Consider the following 27,439-nt stretch of genomic DNA (forward strand, 5'->3'; position numbering starts at 1 on the left):
TTTTTAAAAAACTCCAATAGGGCAGACAATATAAAATTAAGTTGAACTGAATTGCCATCAATAAGCCAGCTTTGTCCTACAATTTTATAGGCTGAATCACTGCCTATTGCTAAAGAAAATAAACATGTCAAAGAATTCAGTAAAAATCTGCTATAATGTTGCTGCCTAAAAGGAAATCCTTTTGCTATAACAAACATCTATTATCTTTATTGCATACTTTAATAAAATATTGGAGAGGAGAAAATTTTGGAAGCATTTTTTAGATAAACTTTTTTTCACCACAGTTTTAGATTGCCTAGTATATTAAAATCTTACCAAATAGCTCTCTAAAAGTAAGTTCCAATTTAATTTGCTCTGGAGATGATCCTCCTATGAATTCTGTCTTAAATTCCATATTGGTGAATTCTAAATGAAGGATTTCCTTTTGAAGGGACTTCTTAAACCAAGGTCCTCTTTCCTGATCTGATCGAAGATCAGGTATTGGGAAGCGAACAGCAAGGCTTAATGCTGGTGTAGTGACTTGTACTGATATTTGACAATTTGGAGGCGTATGTGAATCATCCAGAAAAACTTCTGTGAAGGCTTTATGCTGGAATACAAAAATATTTTTTGAAATGTTAAATATTAATTCAACTAATGGACATAAATGAAGGTAATATGAAATTATACTTAAAATACTGCAATTGAGTATTACTTTTCAAAAAGATATTCTATTGCATATCATTAATTACTAGTATGATATTTGAGAGATTTAATTACTTAAACAGTTTGATAAATCATGGCAAAAATCAGAATCATAAAGTAATGAGAAAAAATAATACCTAATGTAAAAAATTAAAACAAAAATTAACAAAACTGAATGCCAAAGACTTCACAAAATAAGCACAATATATATCTAAGTTGAAAATTAAATAGGGCTTTAAAATGTGAAATGAATCTGAATTGGGAGCAGTTAGATGTCTCAGTGGCTTGAGAACCAGGACTAGAGACAGGAGATCCTGGCTTCAAATCTGGCCTCCGACACTTCCTAGTTATATGACCCTAGGCAAATCACTTAAACTCCCATTGCCTAGTCTTTACCACTTTTTTTTTTTTTAAACCCTTACCTTCCTTCTTGGAATCAAGAGTCCTTTTCCACTTTTCTGCCTTAGAACTAATATACAAAATCGATTTCAAGAATGGAAGGTAGGGGGTTTTTATTTTAAAAAGAAAAATAGAAGAACATGAATTTTAATAGTACACAATTATAAATAGTTAAAAATTAGTCATAATCTATGAAAGCTCAATTTCACAGGTTTTCCTAAGAAGGAATAACCAATCATGTTGCAGTGATAAGAAACAAAATGCTACTCAACAGAAAGTTAAGATGAACTATTTAAAATTTATCATTTAGCCACTCTTCATATCTGCACTCTACTTAGAAATATGATAAAATGTTTTTGTTATCTTAATGGCTAATCCCATGATTCTTAACTACACTATAAACTTTTTTATGATTAAATGTGGGGAAAAAAATTACTTGGGTTCTGAATATTTTTTAAATGTGCCAGTAAATAAGTATATTTGTACCAAATGACTCGTCAACAATATTTTTTCTCACAATTAAATAGTACTTTGGGAAGTGTTTTCTGGTTTTAAAAGTTATAGGATTCCAATTTATTTTTCCAGAAAAATCAAAGGTAGATGGGAAGAACAACGCAAATTATTTTTAACTGTGACGTTCAACATCATTCCCATTGTCACTTGTTTTTTAAACTGTTACTGGGGAAACCTACTTTTGGCTAAACATATCTCCCTTCTGCATGGAAAAACTAGAAAGTCATAATACTGTCAACTTTCACTTCCTCTTTCATCAAGAGGATGGGATATCCCCCAGAAAAGAGTAAAAGTGCTACACAAATAGCACAACATATTCTGAACCAGGTTTTTTGTGACTTTCTTTTCCAGTTATCTCAGGGCTTCTATACACGAGCCTAACATTATTGTAATAACAACAGAGTAATTAGGAAAACAAGGAGTAATTTTTTGTTAAGTAACATCTTACGAATCACAGAAACTTATGTATTCTGGTGAAAGAATATAAAATACTAAGCCACTTTGGGTCAACAAAGTTTGTAAAATGGATTCCTAAAAACACTAAGTATTACCAAAAGTATCACCCTAGTGATCATATCACTTCCCTTACTCAAACTTCAGGGGTTCCCTATTGACTATAGAAGACAACACGCTTCATTTGGCTTTTAAAGCCCATCACCAACTGGGTCCCAATCTACTTTCCCTCTTTAATTACACATTAATCTTTTTATTGTATTCTATAGTCCAGCCAAATAGATCTTTTTGTTGTTCCTCACACATATCATTCCATCTCCCATTTTTGCCTTTGTACTGCTCATCTGTCATGCCTCAAATACATTCTTCTGACCTCCAAAATATATGACTTTTTCCCCATACTTCAAGACTCAGCTCAAGATTCAGGTTCAAAGGATATGGAATAATTCCGAATAGCTTTCTAAAATATATCTACCACTTCATAGCTTCATCAACAAAATATCAGTGTGCTCGTCTTTCCACAACCTCTCCAACATTGTCTACTGTCATTTTTATAAACTGTAAGGTGAAACCTCAGGATTGTTTTGATTTGTATTTCTCTAATTTATTAGTGATTTGAAGCATTTTTTCATGTGGTTGAAACTGCTTTACAGTTCTTCTCATATCTTTTGGGGAACAGTCACTAGTGTTACAGGTATTTGTTAACTGTTTAAATATCTTATTTTTTCCTAATACCCTTCTTATCCTAGATGCATTAATGTCGTCACAGAAGCTTTTCAATTTGAAGCAATCAAATTTTATATTTTATCTCTTATAATTGCCTCTATCTCTTTTATCCAGAGCTATGAGAGGCATGTGATCCCTCATTTAATTTTTTTTTACACAGGCAGCTTTCAAGAGAAAGAATACAAGTTATCAATAATCACACAAGTAAAGTCCTCCAATTATTAATAATAATATAAAGACATTAAAAACTACTCAAGAAACTCTACCTCACATTCACTTTATTGACAAAAAAGGAAAAAGACAATTGTAAAGGGTCTGTAAGAGGACAATAATGCCTGTTGAAAAATCAATTAGGAATTATACTCCAAAAGCTGCTAACCTGTACCCTTTGACTCAGTGACATCACCATTTGCCAAAATATTCCAAAGAGATCAAAGAAAAAGAGAAAGAGCCCACATATACAAAAATACTTAGATAGAAGCCCTTTTTATTTTAACAAAGAATTGGAATCTTGTGTACATCAATTTGGAAATAGCTGAACAAATAATGGCATACAAATGTAATGAAATATTGCTATGCTATAGACAGATTCAGAGAAACTTAGAAGACTGCTACGAATTCTTCCAGAATAAGTGAACAGAACCAGAAGAAAAGTGTATATACTGACTAAAACAATGTAAAGAAAAACAAACTTTAAAATAATGGAAAACTCTGATGAAACAGTCCCTATCTCTTGGTTGAAAAGTGATAGAATGGAGGTACAAAATAAGATATTCATTTTTATATATATTTTTGTTTTACTATACTTATAAGTTATAAGAGATGACTTTTATTTCCTTATGGAGTGCACAATTTGGAAGGAGAGTATGTGTAATAGGGAAAAAAGAAAAAAGACAAAAAATATGCCAATGTAGTATTTAAAAAATAGAAGAGTAGAAAGAAATTCAAAGCAAGCACATGTAAGAAAGGTAATGTTGGTGCTCTCATGTTAAATCATACATATACACACATATTTTAAAGGTGTAAAGAAAAGATTGATAGTTTCATGCATAATCCTCTTTTTCTGCTCTTCTCTATATATGGAAATGCTGGTTTGCTGATGATTTTCTAATTTATTATAAAAACATTTTAAATCAATTTCAAAAAATGCTCATTTGGGGACAGCTGGGTAGCTCAGTGGATTGAGAGTCAGGCTTAGAGATGGGAGGTCCTAGGTTCAAATCTGGCCTCAGATACTTCCCAGCTGTGTGACCCTGGGCAAGTCACTTGACCCCCATTGCCTAGCCATTACCACTCTTCTGCCTTGGAGCCAATACACAGTATTGACTCCAAGATGGAAGGTAAGAGTTTAAAAAAAAAAAAACTCATTCAAGTATTCCCTGCTCATATTTCATAAATTCAGTTTTGTATAAAGGATTTAGTCATCCATTAATTTTGCGTACTAAAGAAGAATGCAATGTTAATATCACAAAACTACTAAAACGAAATTAAAAATCCAACACAAGCAGTATTTTTAAATGGAATTTAAATCTATTGACTGTATTTGTTTTAGCTTGGAAATGGGTATAGATACTATTAAATAAATCTAAGCACCACACTTTTCTGTTGTTTTTTTAAAAGGAATAAAAATATCAGTAAAATTTATCCAGAAAACCCTTTTTAAATTACTGGTTATAGACAAATGAATTTTTGAACAATTTGAAATAAAATTCCTTTTCAGTATTACAAGATGTATATCACCAACAAAAGATATGCAAGGAAAAGAACCACACAACCAAAATCAATTCCATTTTTTTAATCATTTAAGAAATATCAAAACCCTTAAAACTTCTACATCAGGATGAACATTAGGTTTTAAGTCTACCTGGTTCTCATCTCTTGGCTCTTAAGTCTTTCCCTTATATATTTTCTTTTTAATATTCATTCTCATTAACTCTCTATTTAATTCCATTTCAATACTGTCCTCTATTCCTATCCTACTTTTAGAAAATGAACATCATAATCTAATACTCACAAAAGGTCTTCCCATATCACTAGCCTATAGCTGATAACTATTGAAATCTGTATTACAAATAGCCATTAGTCATTTAGGATTTGATCTGGCACTAGAGATAGGTAAACAGAGGGACAAAACAAGAGACACTTTTTAAATACTTATGCTTCCATGGATCTCTGATCACAAAAGTGCAGGTACCATCTTGCTCCATCTAGGTCCTCTTATTCTGACACTTTTGTCCATATCATTTTTATAAAGGTTCATATTTTACCAACAGAAAATTCAGCTTTTAATGTCACAGACATTTTATTTTATTCTGTAAAGTTACATAAGTTAGAAGGAAGGATAAGAGCCTTTAATGGACAATAAGACACAAAGGGCAAAATTGTCAAACCTCACCTAATACTGGGCAAACAAATGCCTTGTTCTAGGATTCTTGATTAAACAAAAATTAATGACAAGGAATGATAAAGAACACTGACCTAAGAGAGCTGTCAGGATAGCCTTCTAAATAAAAATATATTACTAAAAAATTTATAGCAATAGAGAATTTATTCACATATAGGTATCTCTTCCACATCACAGGGGTTAGGGGCACAACACTCCCACATTCTAGAAAAATTCCCATACATGTTTTCACTTTCCTTTTATACCAAGAAGTCTGAATTTTTCCTTTTTCTTTGATGCAGTGTTTACAATAACTTCTTACAAAATTTGGGTGAAGTATGTAATCAAAGCCTATACATAGTTCTATGTTAAATAAAAATGAGTTTCTAAACTTTTTCTGTGTCATCTGCTGGCCTTCACATGTCACCTAATGCTTCCACAAAACTCCAAAAAAATTCCCAATGAATTTCTTATACTGGCCTGCAATATATCAAAACTGCAATGGGGAATGTTGCAATGTGAGAGAGAAAAATTCCTCACCCCCTTATATGAGGATTAGATTTTAATGTTAGCAATAGTCTTTAGATAATCATAATTATAATTCTAAGATAGTTAAATAATGTTAGCATAAGTGATGATCTTAGTAGGTCTTTTATGATTACTTTAGTATAAGTATTAAGATTTTGAATTAAGTAAATAATTGCTTTAGCATAGGCCTTAGTGTCCACCTCACCCTTCAAAGTGCACCCTCAGCAATCATGGTCTTGAACTTGTGACTGATTCTTCATTAGCATAGAGGCTTTTGCCTTAGTTAGAAGTCTGGTGATACCCCTTCACCTCTGTATACGCCCTAGTATACATCATCAGGCTTTTGCCGCGCTTTGGGGCCTGGCACCAACTCCTTAGCCTAGTCATCTCATCAAGCTTAGAAAGTAGGGTTCAGGTTCCCCCACTCTCCCATTGTATATCAAGTGACTTCTACCAATCAAAAGTATTTCCTGACTACTTCAACCAATCCACATCTATTTTTAACATGGTCTTGGATTATTTTTAACTTGGTATAAAAATTTTGATGTTCTTTGGGGTATATAGGAATGTCTCTCACAGTGCTTGGGGTCTTTTGGTCTTGACCAGAAGTCCTGCTTTATTGGGAGACCAGCCCTCTCCAAATAAGCCTATTTCTTCATGGCTTGGAGACTTTGATTTCCATTCTCATGGTTATAAATTACACAACAAATGTGGAAGGGATACCTATATTTCCCTGAACCCGACTTAACGTGTCTACTCTCAGTCCATCAGTTGTACAACTCTTGATTGATCAAATTATTTTGTTTTCCAGGGAATTAAGTTATCAAATATCACTTTGTTCACATTTGATTTGCTGGTAGAAGATGAAAAGATCATGATTATAACATCAGACATGACAGTAGTGGATAGTCAGGCTTAAAGTGAGGAAGACCTGTTTGGATTCAATGGTCTCTGGAATATACTGACCACATGATCCTAGAGAAGACACAACCTTTCTGTGCCCCTAAGATTATTAGTTGCAGAACAGCTGCTGATCTATATTAATGTTGTGTAAAGCAGTATTTGCATGAGCCAAGAAATTCCCGTATCTTCATAAAAGACAGTTGAGGTTGGTTCTGAGTATAATTGATATATTTGCACTGACACGTACCAGACTTATGTGCTTGTTATAAGATGTATACATATGAGAAGCCATCATCTCCACTGTGGTAAGTTTCTGTGGTTGAAGCAAGGAATTTAATCTATCCACAATACTAATATCGAGTTCACAAAACACTGGATTTAATTTGATATGTAATTCTGCTTTCTGAGGAACCGAACTAAGTCGTGCTTGACTGCCCTAAAAAAGGAAATATTAATATTAATTAAAATAATAATAGTAATAATAAAAATCTCTAGCATGTATAGAGTTGATTTAAGGTTTGCAAAGCATTTTACAAATATTATTTCATCCAAATAAAATAAAACACAAGAGAAAGGCACATATAAGAAGTCCAATAATTCTCTATTTCAAAAGTTGAAAAATAATATGTGGTATTAACTCAAAAGTAAAACTTACCTGGGGTCCTCTATTATCAGAATGTTTATAATGAAGCTGAAGACATGTAGGGGGGTGTAAATCACTTCCTTTTTTGGAATGAAACCTTAAAAGCTAAAAATAAAAGCACTAATATTAAATATTTAAATAAGAATGATATTTATCCTGAAATCTTTTACTAGTTTTTCTAAAGTATCACAGAATAAACTATTTCTCAGATTCTTCATTATTTCTCATTATAAGAAAATAACTCTAGAAATTATCTTTTCAAAAACTACAAAAGGAAAGCTAATAGTAGCCAAATGAAAAGTGTGAACACAGTATCTAAACTACTAACATAGTACTGAATTTATGCATTAAATTGTGAAAGACTGTATTTCTTTTCTAAATCATTTGCCCTACTTTAAAAGGCAGCATAGTGTGGTAGGAAGAATAGAAGGCTAGCAGTAAGATGTCCTCATTTGTTTCTCAGCCTTGCTGTTACTCACTGTGTAACCATGATAAAGTCATTCAATGTCTCTGAGCATCATCAGTAAAAAAAATCATATACTATCTACCTCACAGAGTAAAGTGCTTTGTAAAAAGCAGGGTTCAGCAACATATGGCTCTCAAGCCATATCTGGCTCTTTTGAGGGTCAGATATGGCTCTTTCTGAAGGAGCCATAAAGTCATTTTTTTTCAGGCACTGTTACAGGAGCCCGCACTGTGAGCACTGTACAGCTCTCACGAAATTACATTTTAAAAAATGTGGCGTTTATGGCTCTCACAGCCAAAAAGGTTGCCGACCCCTATAAAATGATATGTAAGCAAATAATTTTGATTCCGTACTTTGATACTTCATGGATCTGACTTCATCCACACAGTTTATCCTTCTACTTTTATTGATATAGAACTTAAACCCTCCAGGCCTTAATAGATCATTTAAAAAGTTAGTGTTGCAAAAAAATTTAACATCTGATAGCCAACCCTCTAGTGTTTAACATCTCTAAACTTAAGCTGGTTCTTAGATTTGGCACAAAGTACATGCCTAGATCATATTTAAAGATTGGTGGGACTTGCCATAGGTGGAGCTCCAGCTCCAGCTCAAGAACTCAGTCATCTCTTGTACAACGATGAAGAATTAGACATTTTATTTATTTTTTTAGGCCCTTGCCTTCCGACTTGGAGTCAATATTGGCTCCAAGGCAGAAGAGTGGTAAGGGTAAGCAATGGGGGTCAAGTGACTTGCCCAGGGTCACACAGCTGGGAAGTGTCTGAGGTCATATTTGAACCTAGGACCTCCTGTCTCTAGGCCTGGCTCTCAATCCACTGAGCTACCTAGCTACCCCCAAAATTAGAATTATTTTGAACAATATATTTAATATAATCATTCTTTGGTTAAGAAGGATCTCAGGTTAAGATGCTCTGGGTAGACTCCTAGTAGTTCTCAATACTATGATATATGCCCATAACTACATTCTAAAAATTTGATTAAAGCTAATGCTATCTTGAAGATAAATGACATAAAAATCTATTTTATCCCATCTGACAAGCAGAAATAAGGAAATTCAATGAAAAACTTTTGTAGATTCTTATGATTTCCCTTAAAAACTTACATTAAAATACATTATAACATACATATTTTAACAAAAGTGTACTAATTCTTTTATACATGCTATACATCTCTGAAAAAAAATTTTTTGATGTCTATAAACTTTTCAAAGCTTAAGAGAAAAAGTGTCAAAATAAAATCATCATTACCTCCGTGTAATGTGTAGAAACAGTATGAGAATCAGTAGGAAATAAGCATTCCAAAAGCTCCATTTGTCCAACTGACATATCAGTACTAAAATACTGAGAAGCCGATCTTTGTCTTTGTTCATAGGATATTTTGATACCCGTACCAATAAATCTGTTGCAAAAAAATATAACATTTGAAAGAATACACCTACATAAGAACACTCATTCCTATTTCTGATCCTTCACACCACTGAGCCTCAACAGTCTTTGTCTTATTCCTCTTTTACATCATCTGCCTCATAGGTATATAAGTAGTCTTCCTCCCTCACCTACTGAATTGCAAGCTCCTTAAGGGCAAGAACTATATGAATGTCATTTACCAAAATATAATGCCATGTCTGATAGTTTATAGCTATCATTGGTAACATTCCTCAAGATGTTAAATGTAAAGATAAAATATTAACTATTTTTTTCACAGAATAAAAAATTGCTTCCTGATGCTTGCAACTTAACAATCATTATCAGAGATAGGATAGATAAAGACATCACTTTTTTGCTTCTTCCACTAACTCTGTACCATTTTGCCCATTACACTAAGTAGCAAGAACTACAGACTACTAATTTGAATGGTAACAAAGCATCCAGAATGACACTTAAAATAGGGTTAGCATAATACCAAGTTATGGAAGAGACCAGAAAATTCTAAATCCCGTCTTATAATTATACAACTTTTTTTCCTGAAAAACCCAAATATGCTAGATTCTGATATACATAAAGAACATTATAACATTCACTTTCCATTCATTTACATTTAAAGGTTGGGCTTAAAATATGAACTGTAATAAGTCACAACAGTTACTTTAAAAAGTCACTACTTCTTTACTTACTTCAATAGCAAAAATTCAGAAACTACATGTACCTAAGATGGTCATGGGAGCAAGCCTCTGCAAATACTTCTCTGAAGGATGCAAAATCATGTGCCAGAAATTTTACTGGATCAATCTTTTCTATGCAAGTAAAGAAATACAATGCCATTGAAGTCAATGGATTAAGGTTCAGAGAAGTTTCAGGTGGTGATAAAGGATCGATGTGAAGTACTGAGGCTGAAAAAGTTCCCACAGCTAATCTAAAAATAAGTTCAGGTCTGGATTCATCCAGTGAAACAGATCTGGAAGGAAGAGCTGAAACACACAAATAAGTTTCAAATTATTCCCTATAAATTTAATTTTCAGTAGCAATATATAACATCAAGTTTTGTAAAACATTTACTCATGTAATAACTTAAAAAATAAGGTTATCACAGCAGTTTAAATAACGTCAGGAAATATATATACATATGTTTTTTAAAGAGAAAAGAAATTCAGTTATCCATCTGTATCTCATATCCAGGGTCCTTGATACTTGAAGTAGGAAAGAATATGTTACAGGAGTAAATGTGTGAACAAGGCTTTTGCAATTTTAAAAAAAGTATTGAAAAAAGTTAAAGATTAACCAAAATCTGCTCACCAAATCTTCCTTTATGCCTTGTGTTTATTTCAATTAAATTTTGCAGAGAAGAAACCTGAGGTTCTCTTTCAAAGAAAGTATAAACAGTAAAACAAAAATCAGATGGTTAAGACTCCTGCACTATAATAATAAAATTTAACTTTTTATGGTGTATGTTTTCAATAAAAATATTAATATTTAAGAGTTCTATGTTAACATACAAATGATAGATCAGCTGCTTCATTTTCTTCATAAATTACAGTATACTGAATTCCCTAAACTAGCATTTTGTATTATGGTGAAAACATGAAAGCAGCAATTTGTAAAGAAAATAAAAGGTTTTCAACAGGAAGATTATTATGAAGGACGAATAAATGGAAAAAAAACCACTTATTTTTACTTACAAGTCCTTCGTAAAGAAGTTTGGTGAATTAAGTTGGATGAAAATGGAGGTCCTTTGATTGGTTGTTCCTCTTTATGCTGATCAAGAAAGTCACCCCAAGTTGGCTGAAGCTATAATAGAAAAACACAGTTGCAGGACAAAAATGCATAAATTTGAAAGAACACAGTAACAAGAACACAATAACCAGAATAAGTTATAATTTACCACAGTGGCACTCAATGGAGATCCTGCTGGAGTATTTGTGAATGTACTAGTTAAGGAGAGATCAAGATCCATATTTGGGGGATCTCCAAGAGGAGGAAGAGATGAGAGACTATGGGACATATCCATATCAGCCATGGAGAAGAAAACTTCTTCTTCTGGGAAAAAATATACTATGTTAATTTCATCGTAAATGCACATGATCTAATTTTTAAATTAAGTGGCACATTTCAAATGATCCTGCAGGTTGAAGATTAGAAATGTACATTACTACAAAAAGTATAACAACTTATTTGTACTTGAGAAACACTTTAGCAAGACAGAAAAAATAATTCAACAGTTCAGTAGAACAAGGATTCTATCAATGGAGATAGCAACTCATCTATTCCTTCTCATGCAGTGCAATTCCTATCAAATACCTCCCATAAAGCTTCCTCAGAAGATCCACTGGAAATGACTCATGTCATCTTCTAGGTCTTTTAGCATTACTATTAACATAGGCTTTTGCAAGGCCAAGTCCATGCCTGAAGAGAAGCAGCTTAGGACACAAGAAGGGTAGAACAAACAACTCTGAAGGATAACCCTGAAATTTCTAATCATCTGCTTTCTTTGATTGAAAAGACTTCTCCCCATTCACTGATACTCTGCCTGAGTTCATTCCCTTATTGCTAAATATATGCTAACCTTCTTAATTTCCCCATCTCAGTAATGAACCCCCAAAATACTAAAGAACATCTTCTCTCCCTAGCCTCATATATCCAAACCCTCATTCCCAACCACTTCAACTTTACTATCCATTGCTCCCAAGTGCCCCACTCCAGATATGCCCATTCATTCCATTTTACTTATGGAATTACTGTTCTATAATTAACAAAACTTCATCTTAAATCTCTCTTTTTCTCATTTTTTTCATCTTCTTACACTCTAAACAGTGAATTTCCAGTCATCCTTTTCAGCATTAGCTTTATTTTCTCTCATATTCCCTAAATCATTGGTCCCAATGATTATTAGGAACTATTTCTTGCTCCACATAACCACTTCCTCTCTTGTAACTGCCACCACTTAACAATCTACCTTCTTTTCATGTTCATGATATCCAAATTAAACACCCAATCCAAATCCTAATGGCCATTATCTAGACTCCCAGGACATTCTCCTTCCCTTCTAAATGAGTTTAGTGCCTCATAGTTACCTTTTCCAATCCAATCCCTGCCTTCATCTATCACATTTCTTACATGCTGATGTTCCTTCAATGCCCTAACACCATAGATTTTCAGTCTCCTACACTCCCATGCCCTATTCCTTCATTCTACCTCAGCTACATACCAAGATCGTTACCTTCTCATGCGTCACAAATAGTTTTCATTTCTGGATTCCTTTGTCTACAAAACTACAAAATTCCTTTGTCAGTTCATCTCTCCCTTTGCCTTACAACTTTAAAATTATTCTTCATCCTAATCATCACCTCCTATCCTCACTAATCCTATCTCTACCAGGCCATAACTCCTGTTTTGGCTACACACTCTCCTCCTTTCTCAAACTCAACTCCTTGGTGAACCAATTCAACTCTACAATATCTTCTATTCCTAAACTCATAATTATTCCCTGGTCTCATGCCTTGCTAAAACTCAATCCTGAATTCTTCTATAATCCTCTTCCTTTATTCCTAGACATGTGCTTATAAGAGTAGAATTTAAAAGACTTGGTTCTTTAGAATTTTATAAAAGTGTATTCGAATTACTTTGATAGGTAAAGGCAGAGAGATAGAGAGAAAAAGCCAATTCTAGCTAGCCATGTGGGTGTCTCAACATGGCTCTCTCTTCTTCTTGGCCAGTCACTGCAGAGAAAGAGAGAGGCTATTTCCTCCTCTATACCCTTTTAATCTCCCTCTCCCTTCTGGGTCAAATTCAATCATGTCCAGATCAGACTCAGTCACATAACCCACAGTAAATGATGTAACAAGGAGCACAGGGACACAGGTAGGACCCCATGCATGATCCTGGGAGAGGGTATCCTTCACACAATTCCCCACTTTGATTCACTGGGGAGACCTGACATATTAATCTCCTAGAAAACACCAAGTGTGGTGATTTTAACATGCTGGTCTCCCAAAGAATCAAAGGAGGTATCGTGTGAGAAAAGCTCTTCCCTTTCCCCCCTTCTGGATAATACAATTCACATGCATCTGCATGAGTCTATGTCACCAAGCATGGGTCATGGGACTGTGGCCTACGCATTTGATCCCAGATATGATTCTGAACTTGATCTGAATATAAATGAAGGAAAGCAACGGTTCAGGAAGTGTTTGCTCTCTATTTTTCTGGTGACTGGACAAGAAGAAGGTAATTGAGAGAGTTCATGTTGGGAGCAACCACATGGCTAGCTAGAATAGGTTTTTCTTCTAACTCTCTACCTTTGCCTATCCAAGTAAATACTAATAAACTTTATGAAAAATAAGGACCAGAGTCCTAATTTAACTGTTATTTGCTGCAGAACAGAACTAGAAGTCATTACACCATGCTTAATGAATGCACTAAAAAATCTATCTAAAATTTTTTTAGTTCTCTGTACTTGATAAACATCAATTAATATGAACATTTATAACAGGGTATACCAGAAGTCTCAGTTTGGTTTAAGCCTATTGGCTTTAGTTTTAAGCTTATTAACTTAAAACTGAACTAAGACTTCTGGGACACTATATAAAAAACAAAAAAAAAAAGAGGATTGTTTATAAAACCATAAATCTTCATTACAAGCTGCTTGCCTTTTTAAAAAGCATATTATTTGAAAATGTTCACTTTAAAGTCATCCCTCTCATATGCATATGCCAAAATAAACCACCTATTCTCTTCTGTGCATTACGATAAACATTTCAATGACCTATTAATATTTCTTCTTTTTTTGACATTTCAATCACTTAAGCCTCTTTTCTCCTTTCCTCCACTCAAATCCTACTCTAGAATTTTTTTAAATCTCCCTTTTAGCAAATAAGCAGATGAATTTTAAAAAACATCAACAAAAAAACATAGTCCAAACAATTCATATACTAGGTATGCCCAAAAATATATATTTCATTCTACATCTCCTATCCATCACACCTCTTGATGAGCAAGTAAATAGCATGACTTATGACTAGACCTCTGGAGTAGTGGTTGGTCACTGGGCACTGATAAGAGTCCGTAGATTTTTCAAAGTTGTTTTTCTTTAAAATATAGTCACTTTATATATTATCCCTTCTCAACTGGGCCCTCACTGATTCAATACTAAACCTAGTAAGTATTTCAAATATTCTTTTTTCTCAAATCTCCCATATATCTTTCCATTCTTTCTCTCATTTAAGGAATTGGTCTCACAGTTGATTGAAAAAAATTGAGGCCATTCACTCAAGAAACCATTTTCGTATGTATATATACGCTATTTCAACCTCAAGAATATAATTCCTACCCTTGAGAACAGATATTTTCATATTTGCTTTGTATCCTCCCCCAAGCACTTAGCACAATACATGGTACAAAGTAAGTGTTTAATAAATCATTGATTGAATGTCCACCTATTATCTCTTATTCCAACATTCCCACTCCTATACTTTTCTAATCATATTTTTTATTGGGGGGGGGGAGGGTTTGGACTGAGTATCCCTCTTATTGCCCAAACTAAAGGTATAGTGGCCACACATAGGGCTGGTCCCAATACAGATTGGCAGAGATGCTTTAACCTGTTTCACTTTTCCAATCTCAGCTGGTTCACTTCTCCTTTAGGCAGCCTAGTAGCTTCCCATTCCTTGGGGATTCACCATATTGATAGCAGAGATGTCATAGAAGACTCAATCAGATTTAGCCTTTCTATAGCTTAGAAGTCCCAAACTCAACAGGTCTTCCAGCCTCAGCCTTCCCAGCAAAAGAGACTACAGGTATGTACCATCGCACCAAGCAAATCATATATTTTCATGATATACTTTCCCTTACTTCTTCAATACCTTGTATCACTGGTAATATGATGTTACCTACTTAAAACCAATTTCTGCCTCTACCGTACTTGGATCACATGACTGGGAGTTACTTCAATAGTCTGGCCTCCCACCTTGCTTCCATTCACTATTCAGCCATTATATTGTACTACACACATTTCACTACTTCACTACAGATCTCTTTTTTCCAGTTTTAGAACCTAAATCAATTCAATCCTATATCCTATGATTCCAATGAACACTCCTCTAACTTTTCCAAAATATCCTTTACTGGCCACAACTCTCCATTTTTTAATATAAGCATGTTTCCCCCCCCCCCCCCATTCAAATCTAAGCATTTCAAGGGTAAGGAATATTTTTCTATTTCTGTCACTAGCACTTAGTATAGTACTTAATAAATGTTTCTTCATTCATTCATTCAAGTTACTTATTATCAAAAATATACTGACTTTGGAGTATCTTTTCAAGCTTTTCATAGAATTTCATTCTCTCTTCATCTTCTACAACAGATGGTGACTAAACTGCAGTTATGCTTACAGTAATATTTTTCTTACAGTTCGCCAGGAACATCACAACAAGAATTTCATGAAATGATGCTTCTTATTGCCCAACTCTTCCTTGGGCTTCTCTCAGTAAAACCTTTGAGCCACCTTTCCATTTTTAAAGAACTTCTTGTCTTTTGGTTTTATTTATCACAAGAATTATCAATATTAATATGGTTGGGTTCTTATAATAGTCTATAAAATTTCTGATAACTGAACAAAGATTACCAACAGTTATGTACTAATCATTAAGTTTATTTTTATGGATTTGATATAGAGCAGGAATTCTTAACCTACTAATTGTTAAGTTTATGTTTATGGATCTGATATAGAGCAAGAATTCTAAACCAAGGGGTTTAATGGATAGATTTCAGGGCATCTTGAAACTTTTAATATTTTGATAACCTTATTTCAATGTAATTGGTTTTCCTTATTAATGTGATGTATTTAAAACATTATTCTGAGAAGGGGCCCATAAGCTGCATCAGATGTCAGAGGGGTCAAGGACACACACAAAAAATTAATAACTCCTAATCTAGAGACTGTAATTTGTATCTGGAACTCTTATCTTCTTTCATGGCACAACCATTACTGAAGAGGCAGAATGGAACCAACAAAGCCTGAAAGTCATCTTTAAGTGTTCTTTGTTTCATGAGACATTCATGGGCAAAAAATACATCATGTTGTGACCAACCTAATGATGATACTTATGTTGGTGATCTCTATATTTATGTTGTTATTCAGGGAGATTTGTTCTGTTACCAGATCCATTACAGAGGTCTTTCTACAAAGTAGAATTTGCCATAGCTTTCCTTCTGTTAGTATAGCCTCTGAAAACTAACTTAAGAATTACTACAATGCTATGATGTGCCACCGGAAGCAAGACTTCATGGAGAAGCCATATAGCATCATCACCAGAAGAATATTCATGGTAAAGAATTTTTTTGGTGTCAAGGAGCATCATGGCATCATTGAAAATGCTACAGAATCGCCCCCCCCCAAAGTAATCCAATCCACACTCTTGTTCAATTCTGCAGCTAACTCATTATTCAACCTCTGTGACTAATCAAGACATAAGTAATGATGGACTAATTTCTGACATTCATTCCATTCAATGTCATAATCTAGAAAACCATTATAACTTATATTTTCAAGTTTTCCTATATGGAACTTTATGCTGATTTCTAAGCTGTCCTAAGTCTCAAGGAAATTCTTTAGTATTCCAGAGCTAACATAATGTGTGTACCATTTATCCATAGAAAAGAAGAGAAGCTAACACTATAGATCAGTGATGGTGAACCTATGACATGTCCTTTCTGTGGGCACGCCTACAGTCACCCACCAAAGTTCATTACTAGAAAGCCTGAAAGACTAGGATTAGAACTGTTCCCCTCCCCTTCTCCAAGCACCTGAGGACATTTCTCACATCACCTGCCATTCTTCCCAGAAGCCTGATGTGGGTACAGCCTCCCTCCCCTTTCTGGGGGAAGAGGAGAAAGGGGGATAGGGCATGGCACAGCATGACAGTCTCTGGGAGAGGGTATAGTACTCAATCTGCAAGAAGGGGGTAGGGGTGGGCAGAGTGGCACACCATCTCTGAAAGGTTCACTATCACTGCTATAGAGTCCTCTAAGTATAGACTAAGTACAAGACATCATCAGTCACAATAGTAAACACTTTTGGGAGACACATCTGCTCCAGCTTTATGCCTGGCTTGATAATAATACTCAAGAGAATCTCTAAACAAAACTGTACCTATGGCTTCATGAAGGAAGGAATCTGGGAATCTGGAATAAACTTAATTAATAATGAAGTGATGTCTTACTGAAGGAGAGCCATCAAAGCTACACTTTGCAGTGGTTGAAAAAACTTTTTAAATAATCAACCAAAAAAATATAGCAGCATGTTACATACCAAGTTCTGCTTTTACTATAACTTTCAGTCAATTGTTTCAAAATAAATCTCCCCAAAATCACATTTCTCTCAACTTTACATGGCAACCTCCCTGGTTCAGACTCTCATCATCCCTTTTCTAAAATTCCACAACAGCTTCCTAATTTGACTCTGTACCTCCAGTTCTATTTTCCTTTAACCAGTCCCTACCAAAGAACTCCTAAAACAGTATTTCTAAAAGACAGCTTTAATTACCATGCTGCTCAAAGATCTTCAGTGGTCCATTACTGCCTCAAAGATAAATAATAACCTATTAGTCTGGCATTTAAGATCCTCTACAATCTGGTTCCTATTTTCTTCCTGCCTTATTTCATATTCCTACCTTTTTTCATTCTACAATGCATAAAAACTGGACAACCAACCAATTCTCTGAACTCAATATTTTACCTCCTTCCCTCAAGCACTTGCAAAAGCTATATTTCCTTGAATGTATTTATTTTTCATCTCTACCTTTCAAATGTCTATCTTCAATCAATATATATTTTATTAAGTATCTATTATGTGACAATCACCATGCTAGCCTCTAGAGAGAAAAAGACCAAAATGAAATGGCCTCAGCCCTCGAGGAGTTTACATTCTATTAGAGGGAAAAGGGAATATATTAATAGTATATAAAATAAATTCAAGGTTATTTAGGGAAAGAAGGCACTAATAGCTGTAGGAACAAGGGAGTTAGGAAAAAACAGGAAACATTAGAAGAAGTGAGGAGAGAATACATTCTAGCCAAGAAAGATAAGCAGTAAAATGTCACAGAGACAGGACATAGCTATGAGAAACACCAAAAAGGCTAGTTTAGACTGCCTGGAAAATGTGAAAGAGTCTAATGTATAATAAAGCCAAATAGAGAAGTTTGTACTTAAACCAACAAGAAATTAGGAGACACTGGAGTTTATTGAGGAAGTCAATAAAAAGGTCAGACATCCATTAAGAAAATCACTTTGGCAGTTATGTGAATGAGGCTTAAGAATGAGAAGAGACTTGAAACAGGGAGACCAATTAGAAGACTATTATATTATCTAGGAGAGAGGACGGTTTGAACTAAAATGATAGGCTTGTGAGCACAAAGAAATAAATGATGACAGATGTTATAGATGTAGAATCAATAACAACTGACTAGATATGTTGGGGGAGGAAGGATCAAGAACAAGTGGGAGGCTGTGAACCTGGGTGACTAGAAATAGGGTGGTAGTAACCATGATAGAAATAGGGAAACTGAAGACTCGGCTGAGTTACTATTTTCTCCATTTATCTTTCTGATTGTCTAAGTTGTTACCATTCTCCTGGAGCACTTTATCTAGTCTTTTTTCTTGCCTCCCTCACTCCCATCTCATATTATATTATACTTAACTGAAATTAAGTTGATCCCAACAAAAGAATACAAATTTCTGGGGGCAGCTGGGTAGCTCAGTGGATTGAGAGCCAGGCCTAGAGACGGGAGGTTCTAGGTTCAAATCCGGCCTCAGACACTTCCCAGCTGTGTGACCCTGGGCAAGTCACTTGACCCCCATTGCCTACCCTTACTACTCTTCTGCCTTGGAGCCAATACATAGTATTGACTCCAAGACGGAAGGTAAGGGTTTAAAAAAAAAAAAAGGGGCAGCTGGGTAGCTCAGTGGAGTGGGAGTCGGGTCTGGAGACGGGAGGTCCTGGGTTCGGGCCTGGCCTCAGCCACTTCCCAGCTGTGTGACCCTGGGCAAGTCACTTGACCCCCATTGCCCACCCTTGCCAATCTTCCACCTATGAGACAATGCACCGAAGTACAGGGGTTTAGAGAAAAAAAAAATACAAATTTCTTCAACAAAGATAATTTTATTTTTATCTCTGTATTTTCACTGCCTTGCTTATTAGTGATATAAGTTAACTTTTGAAATGTACTACTCTCATACTAAATTTTTCTTTTATGTTACATAATTTATATAGGTATAAATGTTTATTTTAAATTCTATCCTTTAATAAAAAAATACAAGAAAAAAGTGAATTTAAAATTTCTTACAAATTGTAGTATATCCTCTGTTTCAAAATCTGAACAAAAATATATTATCTAATATTGTTGCATTCATTTTAAGTCCTCATTCCTAATATTCATACACTTTTCTAGCTCTCCAATCTATTTTGTTCTCATGCACTAATGAGAAAAAAACTGAATTCATCCTTTGGAGCCCTTTGAAAAAATTTGTCCCTATGTTGATGTGTATTATTTTAAAATTTAAGCTTCTATTTGATAGGAACCACTCAGCTTATACTGAATGACAGCTAGCACAGGATAATGCACAAAGCAGACATTTTATCATCTATATTTTGTGACAATGATTTTTAAATGTTCTTTTACTTCAATATTAAAAAGGGAGTCTTAAAAGTGGGGAGTGATACTCAAATATCTAAAGTGTTGCCTTGAGGAAAAAGAAGTAGACCTAGATTCCTGGCCACAGAGGTGAAAACTAACACAAAAAAGTAGTAATTATAAGAAAGTAAATTTCAACTCAATATTCAAAAACATTTCCTAATGTTTAGAAAATGTCCAAAAATAAAATGAACTTCCTTGGGAGCAACAAATTTCCTATTACAACATGCCCTTCAAGAAGAAAATGAAAGACTACATCAGAAAAATTGTAGATTCAAACATGAGGAAAATATTAGACTATATAACTTCTTAAGGTACCTTCCAACTGTGTAATTCTATTCTATGAGGTAAATTTTGATTGGTAATTGTATAGATAATTGATAATGTACAGAAATAGAATGACTTCTTTGGGAGGCAACAAATTTCTTAGCATTAATAATTCTTCAAGAAGAAGCCAAATAATTCCATCAGAGATGTAGATTCACTTAAGAGGGAAATTTTCAACTACGTGGCTTCTTAAGATCCCTTCCAACAGTGAAATTCTGATTCTGTGAAATAAATTTTTTACTGATACATACTACTCTGTAGACTACATGTCATCACAATAGAAAACATTATGTTCAATAGTTAGAAATTCTTTGAATAAACAAAAAATTTCATATTAAATATCATTTTCAGCAAATCTAGACTATGGTGATAGAAATATTCAAACCATAATTTATGATAAAAATTTAAATGTTTTTTAAATGAATTAGAATAGCCTACTTAAGAAAAATATTTTATTATGGATCTTTTTGTAAAGAAATAAGCTTTTATTAAGATGATAATATTTCAATTCATCTTTACAATTAATCTAGATTTTTATATACTAAGTTTTCTTATAAGTAAGTAAATACAATCCACCTTTCCATTCAACCATATCCCAATCTTTGATCTTTTAAGTTAATTCTCTTTTCATGCTTATTGATAATAAAATTTTTTAATGTGAAATGTGGATACTACTACAGCACAAGAACTACTACAGCATTAAGAATAGCTTGAAGAAAAAAGTGAGTGTGAGAGTGTGTGTGTATGTGTGTGTGTGTGTGTGCGCGCGCGCGCGCATGTGTGTGTCTCTCTCTCTCTATCCTGGAGCCAGGAAATGGTGGAAAACTGCTTTAAGGTGCTTTGGATATTTTATTAACTAGACTCTACTACATGTCATCACGGATGGATTTTACTTCTACAGAATTATAATCTATAGCAAATAGCTAATTATAAAAGCAAGATTCATATGAAATCATTCTGAGGTGCTCACCCCGGCTAGAAGGTGTCCTAGCAGATTCTGTTTCATAAAAACTCTGTTCAGATGATGCACCCACTGAGAGGGAGTCTCTTCGTAAACATCGATTCAATTCCAACTGAATTCGATATTCATCTTCCTGCTGCATTGGTCGATTTTTCCTATCTTTGGTGGGTAGCACTATTTTACCAGAATTTTCTGAATGTACACAAAAGGAAAAGAGGAAGTTCATTAATAAATATTTAATTTAATCAAGTCGGTCTCCCACTTCCATCCCAAAAGAGCTATTCATCCAACATAAATAATTTTTGAACAGTTACATATGAATCTATAATGATTTTACATATCCATAATATTATATACAAGTCTAAGAAATAAGTATATATCATTAAGGTGCTTAAATATGCAAAATCTTTGAATGCTACTTTTAAAGTTGTTTAAGTATTCTAGGCCAAAGAACTACAATATAACCATTTTTAAACCCAAACAAAAAATAACTATCATCTCTATTCAAAGTCACAATAAAATTTTTATATTCATTCTCATTCCTTTTAGTATATCTTCAATATTTTTCTTATCAATGATACTTCATTTACTTGCCTGGTCCTGCTATAGCAGCCAAAAGGTCCAAAATCAGATGAACTTGCCTTGGAGAGAGGAATAGGTGTATTGAGTCTACATGCCCATCAACATCCAACTTGATAAGAAAAAAGACAAGGCACAGTTATTCAAAAACACTTGACATGAATTACTACGTATAAGTATACATGTAAAATTACTTTTGACCTATATATCAACTGCTTTTAGTCCTACATAACACTGTCACAAAAGCCAGTACATGTATGGGTAAAGAGGAAAGAGTTTTAGCCTTGTAGAATCTAAGTATCTAAAAATGGAAAGAATTAAGAAAATCAAGAAGAGCCTAGAAGTACTGATTTAGTAACAACCTAAAAGTCAGGTTCTCAAGTCAATAAAAGCCTTCTAGGCTTGACCTATAAAATCAATCACAGTCCACAAAGTATTATTCCCTTAACTTATTTGATTTTATTAAAAATATATTCCACGCATGACTTTTTTCTTGTTTCTCTGTGTTTCCTTCAGGCTTTCCTTCATTTTTATTCTTTGTATTTTTAAAAAAATACTTCAATGGATCACGAGGGTTTATTCATTATAATCAGGTGGGATTTATACAAGGAATGCACACTTAATTGACTGTATCAACAAGCAAACCAAGAAAAATCACATGATTATTATCTCAATAGATGCTGAAAAGGCCTTTGATAAAACACAGCACCCATTTCTATTGAAAACACTACAAAGTATAGGAATAGAAGGGCCTTTCCTAAAGATAAATGGTATATATCTAAAACCATCGACTAAGATCATCTGCAATGGGAATAAATTAGAAGCATTCCCAATAAGATCAGGAGTGAAACAAAGATGCCCATTATCACCTCTCCTATTTAACACTGTACTAGAAACACTAGCAGTAGCAATTAGAGAAGAAAAAGAAATTGAAGGTATTAAAACAGGTAATGAGGAGACTAAGCTATCACTCTTTGCAGATGATATGATGGTCTACTTAAAAAAATCCTAGAGAATCAACTAAAAAGTTAGTGGAAATAATCAACACCTTTAGCAAAGTTGTAGGATATGAAATAAACGCACATAAATCATCAGTATTTCTATATATTTCCAACACATCGAAACAGGAAGAGTTAGAAAGAGAAATTCCACTTAAAATCACCCTAGACAATAAAAAATATTTAGTGATTCTATCTACCAAATCTACCAAAACAAACACAGGAATTATACAAACACAACTACAAAACCCTTTCCACACAATTAAAACTAGATCTAAACAATTGGAAAAATATTGAATGCTCATGGGTAGGATGAGCTAACATAATAAATATGACCATCCTACCCAAATTAATTTACTTATTTAGTGCTATACCTATTAAACTACCAAAAAACTTTTTTAATGAATTAGAAAAAACTATAACAAAGTTAATTTGGAAGATCAAAAGACCAAGAATATCAAGGGAAATAATGAAACAAAACGTGAAGGAAGGTGGCCTAGCAGTACCAGATCTTAAACTGTACTATAAAGCAGTAGTCATCAAAACAATATGATACTGGTGAAGAGACAGAAGGAAGGATCAGTAGAATAGACTAGGGGTAAATGACTCGAGCAAGACAGTCTATGATAAACCCAAAGAACAAAGCTTTGGGGACAAAAACACACTATTTGACAAAAACTGCTGGGAAAATTGGAAAACAATATGGGAGAGATTGGGTTTAGAACAACATCTCACATCCTATACCAAGATAAACTCGGAATGAGTTGTCAGATCTCTGGGAAAGTAAAGATTTTAAAACCAAGCAAGAGTTAGAAAAAATTATAAAATGTAAAATAAATAATTTTGACTACATTAAACTAAAACGTTTTTGTACAGACAAAACCAATGCTACCAAAATTAGAAGGGAAGAAACAAATTGGGAAAAAAATCTTTCTAACAAAAAACTCAGACAAAGGGCTGACTACTCAAATATACAAGGAGCTAAATCAATTGTACAAAAAAATCAAGCCATCCCCCCAATCCATAAATTGGCAAGGGACATGAATAGGCAATTTTCAGATAAATAAATAAAAACTACCAATAAGCACATGAGAAAGTGTTCTAACTCTCTAATAATTAGAGAAATACAAATCAAAACAACTCCATGGTATCACCTCACACCTAGCAGATTGGCTAAAATGACAGCAAGTAAGAGTAATGAATGTTGGAGGGGATGTGGCAAAATTGGGACATTAATGCATTGCTAGTGGAGTTGTGAAATCATCCAACCATTCTGGATGGCAATTTGGAACTATGCTCAAATTTTGAGCATCTTCCAGGGCAGCTGGGTAGCTCAGAGGATTGAGAGTCAGGACTAGAGACAAGAGGTCCTAGGTTCAAATTTGGCCTCAGACACTTCCCAGCTGTGTGACCCTGGGCAAGTCACTTGACCCCCATTGCCTACCCTTACCACTCTTCCACTGAAAAGCCAATACACAGAAGTTAAGGGTTTAAAAAAAAAAAAAAAAGACTATCTGCCTTTTGATGTATCTATAGCACTGCTTGGTTTATACCCCAAAGAGATAAGGAAAAAGACTTGTACAAAAATATTTATAGCCACATTCTTTGTGGTGGCAAAAAATTGGAAAATGACAGAATGTCCTTCAATTGGAGAATGGTTGAACAAATTGTGGTATCTGTTGGTGATGGAATATCACTGTGCTCAAAGGAATAAAAAAATGGAGGAATTCGAACTGGAATGACCTCCAGGAATTGATGCAGAGTGAAAGGAGCAGAACCAGGAGAACATTGTACCCAGAGACTGATACACTGTGCCACACAATTGAACATAACAGACTTCTCTACTAGCAGCAATGCAAGAATCCAGAGCAAGGCTGAGGGACTTATAAGAAAGAAAAATAGCCACATTCAGAGGAAGAACTGTGGGAGGAGAAACACTAAAGAAAAACAACTGCTTGAACATATGGGCTGATGGGGATATTATTGAGGATGTAGACTCTAAACAATAATTTTAGTCCAACTATCAATAATATGGAATTAGGTCTTAATCAATGAACAAGTAAAACCCAGTGGAATTGTGTGTCGGCTAAGGGGGTTTAGGGATGTTTAGGGGAAAGAGAAAGAACATGAAACATGTAACTATGGGGAAAATATTCCAAATTTAAATTAAAAAAAATACTTCAATGATGCTCTTTTTCTCTTTCTTTTTGGCAACCCTATCACTAGATATCCCCACTCTTTCCAGCTACACAATTTTTTTTTTGTAATAAATATGTAAAGAAAAACAAATTTTCACATTGGCTGTGAAAATGAATGCCTCACTCAAGCCTTCAAGTCTATTATTTTGTTGTTGGAAAATAAGCAGCATATTTTATCATCAGTTCCCAGGAATCAAGGTTGGTTATTGCATTGAACACAGTTCTTAAATTCTTTCAAAGTTATTTTCTTTTAGAAAGCTCTTACTGTATACCATGTTATAGTTCTGCTCACTTCATTCTGCATTAATTCACACAAGTCTGAAATTTCTCTTAAATTTTCAAGGACCTTGTAGTCTAATGCAGAAGACAGTATGCAAACAAATATATAAATACATAAAAGAAGCTATATACAAGATAATATGAAATAATTAAAAGAAAGGTAGGTCCTAAAATTAAGAGGGGCTAGGAAAGGCTGGCTGTAGAAGGTAAAATTTTAACTGGGGGGGACTCAGAAGTTAGTCAAAAAGAAGGACAGAGAATGTTCTAAGCATGGAGGACAACCAAAGAAAATGCCCAGGGTCAAAAGACGGAGTGTCTTATTTGTAGAGTCAGGAGGCCAATGTCACTGGGTTGAAGAAGATGTGTTGGGGAGTTAAGATGTGAAATGTAGGAGGGGACTAGGTAATAAGAGTAGGTTAAAAAACCCCAGGGGGGGATTTTCAAAATGTGGACAGAAAGAAAACCTCCAAAAAAGGGAACAAGGTAGGGATAAGAAGAGGAGCAATGGTTTAGAAATAAGATTGTTTAAGGGGCAGCTGGGTGGCTCAGTGGATTGAGAGCCAGGCCTAGAGATGGGAGGTCCTAGGTTCAAATCTTGCCTCAGATACTTCCTAGTTGTGTGATCCTGAGCAAGTCACTTAATCCCCATTGCCTAGCCCTTATCACTCTTCTACTTTGGAACCAATACATAGTATTGATTCCACGATGGAAGGTAAGGGTTTAAAAAAAAAAAAAAGAAATATATTGTTTCAATTACAAATCCCTAGTATTGATCATACTCCTACCACTACTTTCTTCATTGGCTAGAGGTTGAGGTGGGGGGTGAAAAGGATGAGAGGAAAAGGAAAGGAAAGGAGGTGGCAAAGATGGCAAAGGAAAAGATGGCAAATGTAAAGTACATAAGAAGATATGATAGATAGAAATACACAATAACCATAACTTAGAAATGTGAATGGGATAAACTCACCTATAAAATAGAAAAGTATAATATATTTAAAATGTGAATCTAACAATATGTAGTTTATTATTTTAAAAAAATTAATAGAACACAAAACAAAGATTTACCAGGAATTAAAATAAGGAACTGAAGCAGAATTAATTATCTCAGAGGAGACAATGATATGACCAGGAATATTTAAAAGGTAAATAAAGATAAAAGGTAACAGGTAAATTACATTATGCATAAAATTACCAAGGAAATAAAAATATGATCAACACTTGAATAATGAAATAGAATCAATACACCAAAGAGTATATAGCATCTACATACTTTAAAAAAAATCAAAGGGAAGAATAAAAAACAAAACTTTAATAGTGGAGGTTCTCAACATACCAGCCCACCTTTTAAATCTAGATGAATCTAACAACAACAAAAAAAAAGAAATTTAGGACTTATATATTTTAGTCAAGTTTGAAATTATATAACTCTCTGATAATTACTGAATGAGAATCCAAAAGATTACACATATTTTTCAGTTGTAAAAGGAATATTTACAAAGTCGACTTTTTTCAACAAAAATATAAACAAATGTAGAAAAGCAGAAAATCTAAAGAAATATTTTGTAGATCAAATGCATTAAAACATTCAGAAAAGTGTAGAAAGCAAAAATATTTTACAGATCACGATATAATAAATATTGCTCAGAACCAATTACCTTCAAAGAAAAGACTTAAACTTTAAAAGAAGCCTAAATAATTTAATATTAAAGAATAGCTGGATCAAAGAGCAAAACATAGAACCAATATATAATTTAATTTTAAAAATATAATCATGAGACTATATCAAAACTTCTAGGATGCAGCCAAAGCAATCTTTTGGGGAAATTTTATATCTCTAAGGCTCGCATCAATAAAAAAACCAATCAATAAAGTGGGTATGTAACAACAACAAAAATAAAAAGGTCCTAGAAGAGAACAAATAAACAGGAAAATGAAATCTCAAAAATACCTGAATTAATATTTAGCATCATTTAACTAGCTGTGTGACCCTGAGAAAGTCACTTAACTTCTTATCTGCTTCAGTTTCCTTAACTGTAAAATGAGGCTAATAATAGCACCTACCTAACAGAGTTATGAGTTTTCTTTGTTACAAGGGAGGATTCAGTAGGAGGATACAGATAACAGAAGATAGCTTTGGCTTAAAAGCAAAAGTCAACATTAAAATTTCCAAAAACAAAATAGAATAAATCTAGTTCAAAATTTTTAAAAATTGCTTCCTCAAAATCCAATTTAAAAAAAAAATAAATATATATATATATATACA

At 33.9% G+C, this 27,439-nt stretch overlaps 1 protein-coding gene across 1 annotated transcript in view; it reads right to left on the reverse strand.

Annotated features, from left to right (window-relative positions):
• ATG2B (autophagy related 2B) overlaps nucleotides 1-27,439 on the reverse strand; it is a 132,580-nt gene that overhangs the window by 62,865 nt on the left and 42,276 nt on the right. The window contains exons 6-14 of the mRNA XM_044659899.1: nucleotides 21,717-21,813; nucleotides 21,132-21,314; nucleotides 11,035-11,189; nucleotides 10,832-10,940; nucleotides 9,862-10,123; nucleotides 8,964-9,114; nucleotides 7,245-7,337; nucleotides 6,837-7,025; nucleotides 316-589 (exon numbers count right to left, since the gene is read on the reverse strand). Of these exons, the coding sequence (XP_044515834.1) occupies nucleotides 316-589; nucleotides 6,837-7,025; nucleotides 7,245-7,337; nucleotides 8,964-9,114; nucleotides 9,862-10,123; nucleotides 10,832-10,940; nucleotides 11,035-11,189; nucleotides 21,132-21,314; nucleotides 21,717-21,813 (1,513 nt within the window). The remainder of the gene's footprint in view (nucleotides 1-315; nucleotides 590-6,836; nucleotides 7,026-7,244; nucleotides 7,338-8,963; nucleotides 9,115-9,861; nucleotides 10,124-10,831; nucleotides 10,941-11,034; nucleotides 11,190-21,131; nucleotides 21,315-21,716; nucleotides 21,814-27,439) is intronic.

Source organism: Gracilinanus agilis, chromosome 2, assembly GCF_016433145.1.
Source record: "Gracilinanus agilis isolate LMUSP501 chromosome 2, AgileGrace, whole genome shotgun sequence".
Taxonomy (NCBI): domain Eukaryota; kingdom Metazoa; phylum Chordata; class Mammalia; order Didelphimorphia; family Didelphidae; genus Gracilinanus; species Gracilinanus agilis.